This window comes from Aricia agestis, chromosome 2 (assembly GCF_905147365.1).
Source record: "Aricia agestis chromosome 2, ilAriAges1.1, whole genome shotgun sequence".
Taxonomy (NCBI): Eukaryota; Metazoa; Arthropoda; class Insecta; order Lepidoptera; family Lycaenidae; genus Aricia; species Aricia agestis.
In genome coordinates this window covers 6,219,952-6,238,631 of record NC_056407.1, presented here as the reverse complement: position 1 = coordinate 6,238,631, position 18,680 = coordinate 6,219,952, and the positions used below count along the sequence as shown (strand labels likewise).

The 18,680-nt window shown below is 36.6% G+C and overlaps 1 protein-coding gene across 3 annotated transcripts in view; it reads right to left on the bottom strand.

Moving 5' to 3' along the window:
• The window catches only part of LOC121738183 (CLIP-associating protein), a 41,923-nt gene extending 23,243 nt beyond the window's left edge, over window positions 1-18,680 (bottom strand). The window contains exons 1-8 of one of the 3 annotated variants that reach the window (XM_042130091.1): window positions 18,599-18,680; window positions 11,418-11,596; window positions 10,836-11,024; window positions 4,275-4,375; window positions 1,890-2,066; window positions 1,174-1,298; window positions 433-546; window positions 36-146 (exon numbers count right to left, since the gene is read on the bottom strand). In XM_042130091.1, coding sequence (XP_041986025.1) covers window positions 36-146; window positions 433-546; window positions 1,174-1,298; window positions 1,890-2,066; window positions 4,275-4,375; window positions 10,836-11,024 — 817 coding nt within the window. In that variant the 5' untranslated portion in view covers window positions 11,418-11,596; window positions 18,599-18,680. Of the gene's footprint in view, window positions 1-35; window positions 147-432; window positions 547-1,173; window positions 1,299-1,889; window positions 2,067-4,274; window positions 4,376-10,835; window positions 11,025-11,417; window positions 11,597-11,682; window positions 11,706-18,369; window positions 18,564-18,598 lie in introns of those variants that run through there. The other 2 variants (XM_042130082.1, XM_042130101.1) reach the window with 2 other exon arrangements.

Sequence of the window (18,680 nt, the reverse complement as noted above, 5' to 3'; positions counted from 1 at the left end):
AGTCTGAGAACGTGAAATATTCCCATGGTACTGACCTGGCGTGGATGCGCCGGAGCTGTCTCCGTCGCGGCTGCGCGCGGACGTCGGTATCGTCATAGTGCGCTTCGCCGTACGCACCGCGAAGTCCGCTTCGTCTGTACCCAGGGCTGCAATTAAGTAATTTTTTATTACACCATCGTTATTCAATGTTTTGTCTTCGTCTAATACATTGGAAAAGCCGTTAGACGAGGACAAACATCTTAAAGTGCTTTATTTGCACTTCGTCTTGCGGAGCATAGCTTTAGAGCTATCGACGTTCGCGTAACACGTACACGACAGGTCTGAAGAGGGCAGCCACAATGGATGGATGGGATCTAAGCATCTGAACGAATGCTCCATTAGTATAATATGTATAGGGTGTTAAGACTTATATTATAACAAAGTGAGACATACCTGAAGTTAGCAGTAGTCCCGCCTCCTTCGCCTCGTCAAACTTCTGGTCGAGCAGCACCAACTTGTTACCGGGCACCAGTTCCTTCTTCTTCAAGTCTTGTCTTAATCGTTCACCTACAACAAGTAAAAAATAATAATCGGCCAAGTGCGATTCGGACTCGCGCACGAAGTGTTCCGTACCGTTATAGAGCAAAAATAGACCAAAAATTGTGTTTTTTGTATGGAAGCCCCCTTAAATTATTATTTTATTTAAATATTATTATTATTTATTAAAATACACTTATAATTAAGGCCTTTGTGAAAATTTCAAGTGACTACCTGTTGTCATCATTGATACAGACCAAAAAATGTTTGAAAAATCACGTTTGTTGTATCGGAGCCCCCCTTGAAAATTTCATTTATTTTTTTATTTTGTTTTTAGTATTTAAATTTCAACTCTCTGGCTATTTCCGTTCTTGAGTTACAGCCTAGAGACAGACGGACAGACGGACAGACATCGAAGTCTCAGTAATAGGGTCCCGTTTTTACCCTTTGGGTACGGAACCCTAAAAAGGTTGAGTTCTTAACCATCCTTACCTTATTTGGGTAGGATTTACAAGTACTAAATTCACCTTTGCCTCCAACCACCAAGGTAAACATAGTGCTATTTACCAGATTTTAAAATCAATAATCTAGCGGCATTACTACAACTAGAGTGAGAAGCAATATAATAGCACACACAATATAATAGCGTGTACTGACCAACATGTCTGTATATGTCGACGAACAGCTGGACGGCGGCGTCGCGCACCGCGCCGCTGGGGTCCGACAGCAGCGCCGCCAGGCTTGGCACTGCCGACCGCAGCTGCAGCTCCGCCGCGCCGTAACTGCACACACATTTACAGCGTTACATAAAACTTAATAACCTCCTCCTTTTTGGGAGCCGGTTAAAAACAGCGGTCGGTTAAAAATTACATAAAACACATTTTAAAAAGTTATGGTGACGTATTCTGAAGTTTCCATCATAGACCGCTGAGAGTGTCTTCTTCAGATTTGGGATGTTGATGAATGTTTGCATATTTTGTAGTTTGCAGTAATTTCAGTGAAGAATAAATCGTCTGCATGAATATACCTTTATTACTTAAATGTTTATAACGGTCTTACAATCAAGATACGACATTAGGTCTGCTTATAACGATCTGAGCTACTGTTAATTCTGTAGTAAATGTGTAATCCTTTTTGGTCATATGTACGAAGAACGAGTTACATCAAACATGATACTCAGCCAATTAGTATTTCTTAACCAGCTTAAGGCCCAATTTCACCGGCAACTGATAAATTTAATGCTCGAATTAGTAACACGTTACCTCTTTCGTTTTTCATACGAATGAAGACATGACATTTTAACAAGCTGTTAACACTAATTACAGACGTTGGTGATATTGCGCCTTAGAGTGTTTAAAAGCCAAAGCTCTTACGTGTGCAATAAAGCAGCGATGCACTTGAGCGTCTCCTCTCTCGCGTGCGCAGCCTTGTGGTTGAGTGCGGGCGTGAGTCGCGCGAGGATGGCGCGGGGCTGCGCGGCGCGGCTGTCGCTGAGTGAGGACAGACAGGCGCGGGCCGCCGCGCGCACGCCCTCCTTCGTGTCCGCTAACCTGGTGGGAGAAAGACAGAGGTAAAGTCTTTTACAGGAGACATGCACGGTATTTGCAATTCCTGTTCGACTTAGACAATTAACCAGCGACGATTGGTCAATAATCAATATTGACTTGCGACTTAGCGTCTAACAAAAAGAGCATGTAAGGTTTCTGAATTGAAGAACCTACAATCTTTATATTTACAGATATATTACAGACGTTTATCATAATATACGGCTTTATAAATGTGGGTAAGAACTAAGAAGTCTTGACAAAATGAAGGATAAATGGCTAATTGTCATTTCTGTGTTATTTATAAGTTTATTATTAAATTGGATAGTTGCATAAATATATTTAAGGTATAAACAAAACTTATATCAAAGTAAGAAACCTAATTTGAAAAAAAATCTATAAAATACTGTTGACAGAAACTAGTAGGAAGTGGCTCAACTGTATGCATATTAGAATATGATCTTAAAAATGATGTCACAATAATTCATTCATGTGTGTCAGAATAGCTGTTGCGTGAACAAGGTCGACCCATTGTTTTAACCGACATGCCAAATAAGATAATGCAACATTAAACTATTTTCACATCATGGTCAATGGAAACTCGTTTCAAATTGGTGCATCATTGCAGAAGAATTTCAAAACAATAACAACATATTTTGTTGAGTAATTTGATAAAACTCACTGTTTCAGATGAATTAATAATGCTACTGTATAAACGAAACTGCGTATTGTATGCGTCATAATAATCATACTTACACGTAGAAATGCGAATCAATGCATAACAATTATTTTATTGACCGTAATTTCGTTTCGCCGACAATCATTTATAGGGCCTTTATAGGGCCATATACCTTACATTTTTCCGGGATAAAATCATCTTTAGACATGTCCCGAATCTCAAAGGATCTTTATACCACATTCCGTGAAAACAGTTCCGCGCTTTAAGGGGGAAGGAGTAACTGACAGACATGATTTCGTATTTATATTAATATTATTTGAAATACAATAAGAAATATTTATTATGGAATGTGTGCGTCATAAAATTATACACCTCATAACAATATTATGGATGTAAAATATCAACTACATTTTACTAGTTATGTTTACAACTTTTCACGCCTCTCTCTTGCAATCTATTACTGAATATCTAGTCGTCAATAATTTTGCCAGTATAAGATGGACCCTTAACACCCCATGATTACACAAATCTCAACGTTTCCATTAACCTTTACATCTTTTTACCCGACAATGGTAAAAGTAAAAGAAAGGAAGATTTTGACAATCTATGTAGCGCCTAAACTACTGATCCTATTTGATGCATTGTATAATTCGTAATAATGTATCTAAGTAGCATAATGTAACTATGATAATATAATAAATAGAGACCGGATTACATGCATTTGCATATTTTAGCCATTCTCAGAAGTAATAGCATATTTTACCTAAGATCTAGTTATGATGCATATTATCGATACATTTACAACATTTTTCATTAATGCTGCATTCCGAAATGCGACCAAAAATAACAATAACAGTTTCAAAACATTAAAGGGCTATAGAGTACCTAATAGTTGTGACTTTTTACTGTATTTCGAATGCAGTATTTATCCGTGCGTATCTTTTGTTTTGACAGCGATAATAAAATGAAAGAGACAGAAGAAAGTCGCGCTCGCTAACTACAAATTAAACGGCAGAACTTTTGCCAGAAACTGTTAGTGCTTACATAGCTGACCCAAGTTCAAATTCTGCTCAGTTTCCTCAGTGATTTTGAATTAGCAAACAGTTTGTCATTAGCCAATTAAACGCGCTAGGCAATAGACAATCTCCTGTCAGGAAACTTCAGATATTGGGCACTTGTTAGGTTAATTATTTTTTTTTTTAATCGGGACTTAACGCAACTTACTTAATTAAAAATTTTTAATTATAATGCAACGCGAAAGTTTAAAATGATTATATTAGGTATGATTCTTGTTTTAATTTTGTGTTCATGTAGACAGAACTAAGGAGTACCTCGACTTCAAACAAACGGGCGAATATACGCGAGTTGGGCGCGACTGTCACTTTCAACATGTTGCACAATGCTGATTAACGCATTAGTACGGCGCGCGCCGGCCGATACGACATACTACGTCAAACGTATCGAGATCTCGTCTGAGTCGGCACTCGTTAGTTCTGTTTACTCCGATAATAATATTATTATGAGCAGTATGTTACCTGTCAATGATGTGCGGCAGTACGGTGGGCACGTAGTGTGAGAACTCGTGTCCCATGCGCTCCGCTACTGCCGACAGCACCTCCAGACCATTCTGAGCCACCTGAAAATAAAAAAATATTGTATCAAATCGTGTAAACCATAGTAAACTATAAAAATACTTTAATTTTTAAATGTTATTCGCTTTTTCGTTGGCCCAAATTTGTTTACCACGCGGGAAAGGATTTTAAGATCTCATCTTAAAATACTAGGGCCGTTTTTCCTTACAAACGTTGTCCGCCGTTTCCTCCCTGGATAATGCCGGTAGAGTTATAATTTTTTTTAAATATCTATGGCCACTATTAGCATGATCCTATGTTTTCTTTCTTTTTATAATTTAATTATTTAAAAAACATATGAAATTTTTAATGAACAAAGTACTTAAATCGGTTAAGTTTTGGAGAAGAAATCAGGGGACAACGAATCGTTGATTTTCTTAGATCAAGCTTTTATTAGATCAAGCTGCAGTTATCTCTATTGCGCTCTGCGGGGGGAGGCTTGATGTTAGGGAGACACTCTAGCCCTAGTGTCTTCTCTTAAGCGTGAAGAGGTAACACAGACATACAAATAGCTGATAGAAAGACAGACACACATATTTTGTATTATAAATTATGGAGCTGGCGAACGGATTAGTCCGCGAGAAAAATAGTTACACAGTGGCTAAAAACTAGTATCAACTACTACTGAACTAATCCGATTTTGTTTGAAAATGGACTTTTTAAAGCATTTTTAACCGGTTTTGATTAAAATAATTAACAGGAATTGACGCAGATGGCTCGAGAGAAGACAAATCCAAAAAAAAAAAAAAACTTTTGCATTCTGGTGGACTTGTCCGGTTTTGTTCGCCAATTCCTCAATTATAATATTACATATTGGTATTGATTTTAATAAGAAACAGTCGGGCTGTCTGATGATTATTCGATATCGGTTGCTTAAAGCATTCCTTCACACCGGTTTTTGACAAGACTATTCTTCCTACTCCGCCTATTTTCTTCTGATTAATTTCGTTGCGGGTCCCAAGACAGCTTTAGCATGTCCCTCGGGCTCCCTGAGATCATATCAAAGGGTTTCCGTGGTTGGATACCGCTGTCGATCCTGGCGATACAGGAGATACAGTGGTGGGAATGTGTGGGGGGCCAAGACTGTGGTATCTCTCCATCACCAGCAGATTTCTCGTAACAAGTATAGCTTTTTCATAAAATTAGCTCCAAATATACTATTATATTTTTATTATATTGTAGCGACTAGCGGTACAAAACTTACTTACCTATGTAATGATTGTATTAGGAAGGGATAAAGAGCGTAATAAAATTATATTATTTACCAAAAAGCACAAGGTCAATTAGTTAATTACATTACGGATCCTAAAGTGTGTCAATATCAACAAAATATTGGCAACTTACTTATTAGAATGTCTCATGAAGTGGAAAATCCTTATTCGTGTCACAAAAATTACGCGACCGTAACACACGTACTGAGTCGAAAATTACGCTTGGCTCAAAATATAGAGCAAAAGTGAGCTATTTTAAAAGATCCGAGCCCATTACTTCACGGAGTTCTATAAGTAACTGAGAGATTGTTGCATGCTTGTAACTGGATCCCTATTCTGATTTGACCGTATTACTTTTATTTTATTTTTATGTGACTTTTTAGTTTGTGTTACACTATTAGAATTGAGTAGTGTTATAGAAAAAATCTTATTATATATATATATATATATTTTTTTTTTATGAAATAAGGGGGCAAACGAGCAAACGGGTCACCTGATGGAAAGCAACTTCCGTCGCCCATGGACACTCGCAGCATCAGAAGAGCTGCAGGTGCGTTGTCGGCCTTTTAAAAAGGAATAGGGTAATAGGGGAGGGTAGGGATGGGAAGGGAATTGGGGAGGGTAGGGAAGGGAATAGGGTAGGGGATTGAGCCTCCGGTAAACTCACTCACTAGGCGAAACACAGCGCTAGCGCTGTTTCACGCCGGTTTTCTGTGAGAACGTGGTATTTATCCGGTCGAGCCGACCCATTCGTGCCGAACCATGGCTCTCCCACGTATTTTTTATGAAATAAGGGGGCAAACGAGCAAACGGGTCACCTGATGGAAAGCAACTTCCGTCGCCCATGGACACTCGCAGCATCAGAAGAGCTGCAGGTGCGTTGCCGGCCTTTTAAGAGGGAATAGGATAATAGGGGAGGGTAGGGATGGGAAGGGAAGGGAAAAGGAGAGGATAGGGAAGGGAATTGGGCCTCCGGTAAACTCACTCACTCGGCGAAACACAGCGCAAGCGCTGTTTCACGCCGGTTTTCTGTGAGAACGTGGTATTTCTCCGGTCGAGCCGGCCCAATCGTGCCAAAGCATGGCTCTCCCACGTATAAATTATGACCAATTTATGACCAATATCTGCGCCTCTACCTCATTAGTCATTTATATTCTGAATATATATATTATATTAACATTAAATTATGTATAATTATGCAATTTACAATTAATTATTGTTTGCAAAAAAAAGTTTGAGATGGAAAGTGAAGTGCAAAGTTCGATATAGCATCGAGATCGCCGACGCGTGCCAGAATACCGTCGATCGGGGGCGATGGAGCCTGTCGCGAGATAATCAGAGTGTGTATGATGCATCGAGAACGCCGGCGTGAATCACACACGACGAGACTTTCATTGTTTAAACCAGGCCTAAGATATTTTTTTGCTTAAAAACTTACGAGTTACGGCTATTCATTTTGCCTTTAGGAAGTTTTAAGTGTTTTAAACTGTTGCACCCGCGATAATGGAATCGCCCAAAAGTATGTTTTATTTCTTTTACAGGATTTTTTAAAATAAAAGCTTTAATATGACCAAAGGAAAATCTGCGAGAGATTGCCAGTCGTACCTTGTGACTTATTTTCCAGTACCTTTAACCAACGATATCAAAATACTTAGATACGACGTATGCCGTCAAAACTGTAGCAATGTTTTTGCATGCAAAATGTGCATCGAGAAAATATTGCCGTCCTTTTTTGTCTTACGGTAATAGCATATACTACTTTCTCTTTCGCTCATTTTACGCTTTAATCGAATCGAGAAAATATTGTCGTCCTTTTTTGTCTTACAGTAATATCATATACTACTTTCTCTTTCGGTCATTTTACGCTTCGCTTTGATTTTTCTCTTAAAACGGAAGACAATAATTTAAATAATAAAAACTTAGTAATTACGTGTGAAATATTACACCTTTGGCTTTATTTGTATTCCTCGTTTTGTTACTGCACTGTCGGGAGGCACATTCTGGAGCGAAATGTAGCGAAAAAACAACGCGGTAATTAATGAATTAAACACGTCCGGCTGTTACCGCGTCCTAAGGCACACTGCTCTCAGATGAGTGAGCTCACTCATTTCGAGGGTGACACATTTCCGCGCTGATGATTGTATGGAATGCCTTTTCTAACGTTCTAATTCTATGCCTTTAACTTGTTACCTACTCTTCCTTGAATGAAAAATTGATCTAGCGCAGGTTATCTAAATAGGTGTATACCCTATTTTTGTGAAAGCACCCGTATGGGTACTTTCACAAAAATAGGGCAACTTTTGAAAGTTATTTGTCTTCATCGTATTTAATTTGTTATTAGATTCCCTGTTAGTGTACATAATAGGTGATCAATTAACTATGTCTAATCTAAAAGGGCCAATCACTTCATGCCTTATTTTAGGAGATTTTTAGAGTTTTGCAAATTTAGGCATCTAGGGACTGATGACTTTGATTAGGGACTGATATTTGTTGATCTGGGGAATATAAACATCTAAACTGGTTCAGAAACCATCTGGACAACTCTGTTTTTCTTTTCTTAATTTTTAGGGTTCCATACCTAAAGGGTAAAAACGGCTGAGGCTTCGCTTTCTGTCCGTCTGACTGTTTATCTGTCTGTCTGTCTCAAGATCAGAGATAGCTAAAAATTGACATTTACAGACACACTTTGAGTAACCTGTTACTTTACGAAGCCTACCATCAGAATGTGTATCATGTGCCGAGAAAGGCGCGGTGATTCACAGACTTTCTTTGTTCAAACTAAAACGACATTCAATATCTAATGATGGTATTGATAACAATATATTGTTATTTGTCGCAATAAACTCTGTCGTATTTTCTTTTCCGGTATATAAATTATAGTAAACAATAGTTAAGTAGAAGTAACAGACGGACACACTTTCAGATTTATAATACCTAACCCATACAATCCCTCATAATCATAAGCAATGCCTTCCTAAAATATAAATCGGCCAAGTGCGAATCGGTCTAACGCACGAAGTGTTCCGTACCGTTATAGAGCAAAAGTAAGCCACAAATTGTGTTTTTGTATGGGAGCCCCCTTAATATATTTTAAATATTATTAATTATTATTAAAGTACCCACACATATAATAAAGGATTTTATAAAAATTAAAGTGTCTAAATGTTACCATTATTGAAATCGAGCAAAAAAGGCCAAAAACATCACGTTTCTTGTATGGAAGGCCCCCCTTCATTATTAATTTTATTTTGTTTTTAACCCCCGACAAAAAAGAGGGGTGTTATAAGGTTGACGTGTCTGTCTGTGGCATCGTAGCATCCAAATGGGTGGACCGATTTTGATCTAGTTTTTTTTGTTTGAAAGCTGACTTAATTGAGAGTGTTTTTAGATATAGTTCATCATCATCAGCCTGCTCCGTGCTGGAAAATCGCGGTTCATCTGGTTCGTGAAGGGCCGATTAGCAACTTGCAGTCGTTTGGTGGGCTTTATTGCATTGTAGTTCGTGACATTTATGAATATTTACACATTAATGGAAAGTTGACCTGGTGCTGCAGCACCTGGTAAACAATAGGATACCCAACTCCTCACCAACTTAGAGCAACGGTTTCGTGTTTGGGCTCATTTTAATTACGACAACTAGTAAGACGTAGGTAAACAGTAAATTATTGCATGCTGCTGCTGCAGCATCACCTGGATTCTATAGGAGCCGAGCTCCATATTATGAACCCAAAGTGGAGGTTTCATGTTTGGGCTCATATTGACGGCCTCATCCAAAAGGACATTCCTAGATGGTATTCATTGGGATATAATATGATCCTGTTGATATAAATTATTCCGCACTATAACCAACACAAGTTTAAAAAGCATGAAATAAAATTAAATTGATAAATTAAAAAAAAACCCCACCAAACAACTTTAAAAAGTAATGAAATAATATATTTTACTGACTTTAAGTTTAAATAATTCCTAAGTGTAAAGTGATATTTTAGTCCATAATTGTTGTCAAGGTGTGTCGGGGGACCGCTAAGGTAGATGTATGATTTCACATAACATTATGGTATGGGGTCAGTTTTCAGCAAGCCAAATCGAGACAATGTGACAACAATTATGGGCTAAAATATCACTTTACACTTAGGAATTATTTAAACTTAAAGTCAGTAAAATATATTATTTCATTACTTTTTAAAGTTGTTTGGCGGGGTTTTTTTTAAATTTCTTAATTTAATTTTATTAGTATTTGTTGTTATAGCGGCAACAGAAATACACAATCTGTGAAAATTTCAGAAGTCTATCTATAGCGGTTTTTGAGATACAGACAGACAGACGGACAGACAGACAACGAAGTCTTAGTAATAGGAACCCTAATAAAAAGGTATGATTTTATTCCCAGGAACAGTTATGGTCAGTGGTTACTCGAAAGGGAAAACCCATAGGCCATAACCCTGTACTGTCTTTGTATGTGTCGTATATCGTTACTCATACACACAAATTCATTCACAGAACGATTACGCATAAATCTAACACATTGTCGTCTAAATAAAGCAGTTTGTTTGCGCATTGCATATTATATTATGCTTCGCTACAACTGGGCCGATTTAAAACATGAGCTACATTGGAGCTAAATCATAAATGTGACAGATTCTATCTCGAAACAGGTCCTAAATTCGGCTACGGGGTAGGGGATTTATTTTTTTACGCCTGCTTGTACTAAATAAAAACACTATAGCAGTAAAAAGTGCGTTACGCGTCACCTTTCAACTCAGCAACAGTAACACTACCCACTTCAAGATCTTTCTTGAAATGGGTAGTGTTACTCTTGAAATGGGTAAAGATGTTACCAGTAGGTTAAATACTGCCGATGTATGGTCAAATTAAGCTGTGTTTCCACCGGAGCTGCTCTGCGTCTAATGTGTGTCTAGAGCACTCCCTAGACGGTAATTCAGCATAACATGCGTTACGTGCTGTCATTGATTGATGCAAATGACATGAAAACTACATGCTGTACATTGATTGACAAGTTGCTTAATTTTTCGTCCTGCAATATGTCCATGACATGCACGCTTGATCGTTTCGCGATCAGCATGTCATGCAACAATTAATAATGTCATGTAAATGCATGTCATGCTGAATTACTGTCTAGGGAGCGCTTAAGATCCATTGGAATCACTGCGCTTAGCGAGGTCATACGACTATTGTTTCTCAGAAATATATTCTTAGCAACGCAACTCCGGTAGAAATCAACAGGATAGCTCACCTTAAAATTGCCTCCATTGAGCCACGTGACCATAGCATCGAGCAGGGGTCCGGCGAGGTCGTGCGTGATCTCCTCCCGACGGACTAGCGTCACCAGCCGCTCGCCAAGCTGCTGCCGGAGCCGCAGGTCGGGCCGCGATAGCAGCGGCAGCGCCGCCTCCAGCGTCGCCGGCTGCGGGTAGTGGGCCATCTGGGGAACATTGTGAGATTAGTACAGAGTTGCCGATATTCAGGGGTGACTGGTGGACAGTTTTTTATTCGGAAAATATAGACATGTGGTTGGGACTTGGGACCAATTACACTAAAAGGTGAAATATTTAGGTGGCATAGGAATATAGTTCACTTTCATACTACACCCTTAAACTTTTGAAATTGATAATCTGATAATACTTTTTCAACAGAGATACTATAATTGTTGCCTAAATTTTCTTATTCTTACAATATTATATTCCTGCCACTTTGTGTCATGCAGATATTAAGCTAGCTAGGATCTTATTTTATGATAGTAGGATAGGCAGACTCTACTTTAGTATAGCATCACATAGATATTATAGTTAGGATAGGTCAATGTATTTCAACTTACTTTTTATGATAAATTCAGTGTATGTTCAACACCCAGATCACTTATGGTCCTGACCCACTGAACTGTCATTGCACAAGCAGAGCCACTACACTAGCACTATTTTGCACCAAATCACACTGAAATACTGACACTTGATCCTGTTTTTTGTTGGACTATGGTCATATTTGAGAGACACATATCTGAAAAAGAAATGATTTAACATAAAGTATTTTTTTTATTTCTATTTTATTTATTTGATCTTTTACAAAAGGAACAAAATACTCACAATATGAATTTACTAAAAGTTTGTGTGTATGAAGTTATTGGTACAACAATTCAAAGGTTCAAATTAATATCTCCACCATCTGGAATGATTATCTTCACAATCATAGTCTCAATAATCTCATGACCACATAATAACCTGTGTCCTGAGTTCCTGACTCCTGCACTATGAGATATTGTACAGTAGACCTATAAGTATACAGTCAATATTCTACTATAATAATACCTCCTTACTGCCTTCTGTTTATTTATTTTATTAACAATTACACCCATACAAAGGTTATGTGCGTTAAGCGCGTTTTCAGTTTGTAGAGAAAACGGAAATCTCTTTTACTTTTTATGGTGCGATAGCGCGCACTCGAAACAATACAAGAAAAGACGCGGGCGGAGACAATATTTAGCAATTATTACGATTGAGTCGTAAGCCGTAACCTTGAGGAAGAGGTCGATTTAGTTTACGAGACCTCTGATAGCAACATGAGATCACGACGGTAAATACTAAATAGCTGGACAGTGGACTGTTTTATGACCCGTTCCAGCCTGTAGAGCTTTGGTTTTAATGCTGTATGGCTATTGTATGTACCTCATGTTGCATTATAAATTATGATTATCTTAATATATATATTTCTTGTGTGCGTGTGTATGTGACTGAACTCCTCCTAAACGACTGGACCAATTTTGATGAAATTTTTTGAGTGTGTTCGTGGAGATTCGAGAATGGTTTAGATTTACAGTTTGGTCTACTGGAAAATGTTTTTTCAATTAATTTCTTATTTATAAGGAGTTGTTGATTTTGGAATGTTTTACATTAGATCCGGCGGACGGCGCTATCATCGCATTCAATATTATTCTATTTCAATTTTAGTTTGTCCTGACAGATGGTGCTACGATTAATTTGAAAAAAAATTTGTTATTCAATTCATGTGCTGATTAAAATATTAAATAAATAACACATAGGCTACAATTTTAACCGACTTTCAAAATGGGGGAGGTGTTATGTTCGTTTTCTTATATTCAACGATTACTCCGCCGTTTGTTAACCGATTTTCAAAATTTTTCTTTTGGTATATAGGCTATCATCCCAATTTGGTATTATATTCAGAAAAGTGGTGATCTGATGAAGGATCCATAAGTAATCGAGGGAACTCCTCAAAACTTATAGGGAAACATATGGTGACTTCGGTTTCGTGAGAAGTATTCTAAGCATATGCTACCAACAAGTAAGATTTTGCACCGAGATATACCTGGTATACCGTGGTTCGGAAGGTGCTGAGAGAATTCCTGATTCTTTATAGATACAAGTTTGGGAGTTTCGGCGTTGTTTTAAGAACAGAAAGCATATGCTACTATGCAAATTACATTCTTCATCATCATCATCATCACTACCATATTATACCATTTCATAGTCTTTTAGATCGAGACTCGAGTTTGTCAAGCGATAATTAAAAAAAATCTATATCTACCTAATATTATAAACTTGAAGAGTATGTTTGCTTGAACGCGTCAATCTCAGAAACTACAGGTCCGATTTAAAAACTTATCTCAGTGTTAGATAGATCATTTATCGAGTAAGACTCATCATTTATCGAGAAGGTTATATTATATTATTACTCTAAGACTAATACGACAGAAGAAACTCAGGAAAATGTGGGAAAAACGGGGGAAATATTTTTTATGGGAAAATGTAGCTACGGATTCTGTAAAATTTCTAATTTACGCGGGCGAAGCCGCGCGGGACATCTAGTACTTTAATAATATCCTAAGAATCCATAATTTGGTATGGATCAAATTTCAGCAAAATCGGTTCAGCGGTTTGGGTGTGAAGAGGTAACAGACAGACAAGCGGTTAGCGGACACACTTTTGCATCTATATTCTATATTAGCTGTTGCCCGCGACTTCGTCCGCGTGGACTTTAGTTTATAGCGCGCGGTGTCAACAAAATTTGTGTCAAATTTAAAAACATTTTAAAACCCTGGTAAGTGGTACCCCTCTTAGGGCCGCGCTACACCGGAATGAAAGCGCTGAAAGTGCTCGCCTCGCCGCTGCCATTCCGGTGTAGCGCGGCCCTTAATCAAAATACCCAAAAACAGCTGTGCAGTGTGCACATAATCTATACTAATATTATAAATGCGAAAGTATCTCTGTCTGTCTGTCTCGCTTTCACGCCAAAACTACTGAACCGATTGCAATGAAATTTTGTACACAGTTATTCTAGAGTCTGAGAAAGGACATAGGCTACATTTTGATGTGGGAAAATATCTTATTTCCATGAAAATATCGAAGAAAATGAATTCGCATTGCGCGTGGCCAGCGCTCATCCCGGGGGTCCTGGGTTCGAGTCCCGCAGGCGGAACAAAAAGTTTTCAATGTTCCTGGGTCTTGGATGTGTATTAAAATAAAATTTAAAAAATCTTAAATATAGGTATTTTATGTATAATATTATAAAAAATCCAGAAATATATGCAATGAACATTTTAGTTCTAATACGATTCAACAGACGGCATTTTATTTTTTACTTCATTGTAACATAGAACTAATCATACTTATTAGTTATTATGTTTTTGTTTATAGTTTTTACTACGTTAGAATATTATGTTTAATAAAATTATCACTTGGTAAGTATAATAATAATCAATCTATCTTATCTTATAGAACTCCTACTGCATTTCTAATATATATATATATATTGGTATAAAACTCAAAGGTGACTGACTGACTGACATGGTGATCTATCAACACACAGCCCAAACCACTGGACGAATCGAGCTGAAATTTGGCATACACGTAGCAGGTAGATGTTATGACGCAGGCTTTCGCTAAGAAAGGATTTTGATAAATTCCAACCCCAAAGGGTTTAAATTGGGGACGAAAGTTTGTATATAATAATACTTCTTAACGCGAGCGAAGCCGCGGGCAAAAGCTCGTATATATATAAAACTCAAAGGTGACTGACTGACATGGTGATCTCTATCAACACACAGCCCAAACCACTGGTCCAATCGGGCTGAAATTTGGCATGCAGGTAGATATTATGACGTAGGCATCCGCTAAGAAAGGATTTTGATCAATTCCACCTCCAAGGGGTTAAAATAGAGAATGAAAGTTTGTATATAATAACGCGAGCGAAGCCGCGGGCAAAAGCTCGTAATATTATAAAGCGGTAGACTTTGTTTGTTTGTTTGAACGCGCTAATCTCAGGAACTACTGGTCTGATTTGAAAAATTATTTCAGTGTTAGCCCATTTATCGAGGAAGGCTATATGCTATATTTTATCACGCTAAGACTAATACGAGAGAAGAAATAGAGGAAAATGTGGAAAAAGACAATGGAAATTATTTGAAAGGGCATAGGTATCTAATATAATATATAGTAATATAAAAACTATCCTATGTCCATGACATACTTTTGAGTACCAGGACATAGGATAGTTTTTATCCCGGAAAAATGTACTGTTCTCACGCAATAAACTAATTTCGATGCAATGGACTTGCTTGAGGGCATCGACTAGTACAATATGATGTAAATTTGTTTTAATTTATTAATCAACCACTCACAGATTATATTATTGCTTAAATAACAGTTAAAATTTTTAGATTCATGTAATTATGCAAATGAAGCTTTTTAAATGTTGAATTGTTATTTAATTATCATAATCCAAATGATCAATGCATACAACTATAGCAGGATATCCATAACACTCTTGATGGTGGGCGTTAGTCACCTGGTGCTACCTTATTTGTTTAATGTTTTTAATTTTATGATTCGTACAGACACTATGTAGGTGAGAATGTCATTTTTTACATTCAATATCTTATAAAATGTATCTAATCATGCATATATTACAAAATTAAAAAAAATAAAAAGTCAAAACATCCATCCCTATGTTGTAACTGTTAATAGACGTTTTTGATATTACTGGCATATAAGATGTAGAGATATGTATTATTGGAATCGAGGACTAGGGGCGCAGCGGGAACTTATCTGAAGCAAACTGAAAAAATTATAGTCCTGGCTGGTCTGGCCATTTTGGCGCCCCCCCCCCAGAGTCTATGCCCTGTGCCTGGGCAACGGTGGCAACACCCTATTTACGGCACTGGAAATACACCATACATAAAGAAAGTTTAAAAACAATATTTAGTATAATATATCCTGACTAATATTATAAAACATACATTTATTGTATAATATTATCTATTGACATGGCATTCATTACTTTGAATGCAATAAGTATTTTAGTGTGCAGAGGAACAATTTATATGTAACATAGATTCTCAAATTCATTATTGTTGATCCTTGTGGGATTTTTCAAGATCATTTGTATCAATTGTCCATTTTTTATTAATTTTGCTCATTACAAAAACATTTCGAGGAATAAGGTCAGTGATCGTTTTTATGTATATAAACGAAAAAAATACCCATTAGTTACTTATATTTTTGAACAAATATGTTTAATCTTTGTTTGACCTTCAATGGCGTTAAATTAGCAATAAATTCGACCAACATTACGTTTCGAACTTTTGGTAAGCTTCTCGTATCAGCTTTCACATAATGAGAACTTGCATTTGACGAACCAACCATTATAAAAAAGATTGAAAGGAAATTTAAAACATACTGCAGAGGTCAATTGGCGGCCGATGATGACGTCAGAGCGAAACTTTAAAAATTTATTGAGAAAAAACTAGCCAATGAATTTCAAAATTATTTAATTTATATTCTTAAAATACCTTATTTTAAGGAAAAAAAATATAAAAAGTACATGTGATTTTTTTTGGACAATGCCCATTACGTAGCAATTGGAGAAGAATTTTTGATTTGATGCTTGTAGCTTAAACTTATGAAGCTAGCATCATGATGCAAACATATTTGTATCATAGAACAGTCTTAATTTTATATTAATTCATAAGCCCTAAGCGGCCGCATCCGGCCACGATAACAATAGATAAGCTATTGGGGTTGGGTTAAATTGATTATATACACTGACATTTTGAGATTACCATTATTCTCATAATGGTAATCGCATAAAATTTCAGTGGAATTGGTTGGTCAGTTGGTATGAAATGTAACTAGTAACATAAGTACTACTTTTTATTTTCATACAAGGAATGAAGCCGAATTAATGATATTCATTTAATATTTTGATTGGCTAATATCAAGCATGTAAACCAATGAACAACTATTGCATTAGATGTCAGAAAAAAACTCAGAAACCAGATATTCTACTGTCCTCGAGCTAAAATGCCGTTATGTACAAAAATTACTTTTTGAGTTATGAGTAGACATTGGATTATATGCATTTGCATACTTGCATATGCAAATGCATATAATAGCACTTTTTCATTGATAGTGCATATTTTGGTAGTTTTATGCCCTTGCAGTCTTCAAACTAGCTATCATGACACATACCGAGGCCACAAAACAGAGGTATAGATTTTAAAATACTTCAAATATGTGACTCCATCCCCATTTAAAATAATGCAATACACCCGATAGGTACAATATCCTTCTAGAAACAACATTTTTCTTTTTATTTGGCAACATTAGTAAAAAATTTGAATAAAGTAGTTATTTCTTAAACTTCCATGGTACATTAAGATTGCAAAATGTTGGTAGAACATTATTATTGGTGCTGTATAAAAATTTTTAAATCCTGGATTTGATGAAATTATAAAATTGGCGCTTCACAAAAATTATAAATTTTAATAATAAGTGACTTTTGATAGTGCATATTTCGGCCATTTATTGCGCATACTAGCATGCATATTTCGGCACTTTGATCGTGCATATAATCCGACGTCTAGTTATGATCAAAGAATGTTTATTTTTTAAGCTTAAGAGTGTAATGATTTGCGTGTATATAACGGATATATAAATTTTAATAACTTGATGACTATAAAAGCTACAACAATTTTTGGTAGTAGAAGTCTATAGAACTTCTTTTTTCCCGTCAAAGATAAAGACGTCAAAATCAACCAGATGTTAGTTAACGGTATTTTAGCTCGAGGACGGCAGTATTACGCAGCCTCCCCACATTGGCCCATGATGGAAAAACATAGATGATCATAAGTGTGTAGAGATGATACAGATGAATCTGTAACTGTTCATGATTGATGCCAATTATGCATACTGTAGACAGCTGCACAATCATGGTGACAATCTTGGTTATCCATTATGGCCAAAACTAAACGGGGCCTTTCAAAAGAAGTATTTTATCGCAGGAGAGAAGCATTAAATTGAATAAAGCCTTAGGACCAGACAGCAGCAAATGAAATTCCATACAGGCTTATCACACTTGCTATTGCACTACACGTTTTGGGTAATTTTATTTATCAGATGTTACTAAATCTAATAGTTTTATCTACCGTACTTTCGATTATGTGAAATTCCTATTATTTATACGTAGTCATGATGTCATCCTACAGAGGATGCGAGAAAAATACGAATGTATTGTACTGCAAGATTACACTAAGATGTATTTAGGATTGGAAACAATATTTTGTACAAAAGCTCTCCCAATATTCGGAGATATCAACGTTATAATCGATTAAATTCATCAAATAACAACATTTTCAAATTCATTTGACATTTTGTAAATTCAACAAAGCGCTGTCAGTTTCATTTTGATTCGCGAAATATTTCGCGAAATATAGATGTATTTGTAGTTTTAATCATATAAAAAGATTTATAAACTACCTGGTTGAAGAATCCGTGGTTAGTGTAAACACTTTTACTTTAATTAGCCGAGAACGAATATGCAAGACGATTGTTTCCAGGAAATATTATGACCTTTTTACTAGAACCTCAGAATCACTTTGACACTACATTTCGTATTTCCACACACACAAACTTTTATTAAGGAATGCAATCATATTGAAAAGGAAAAATATAAATAAAAATAACAATATTTTTGCAGAAATCTCACCGTTTCTGTATCACTGAGAAATATTCGGTACGATAGTCGCGCATGCCCAAAAAAAATTTACATCACGTGACCTGTCATGGCG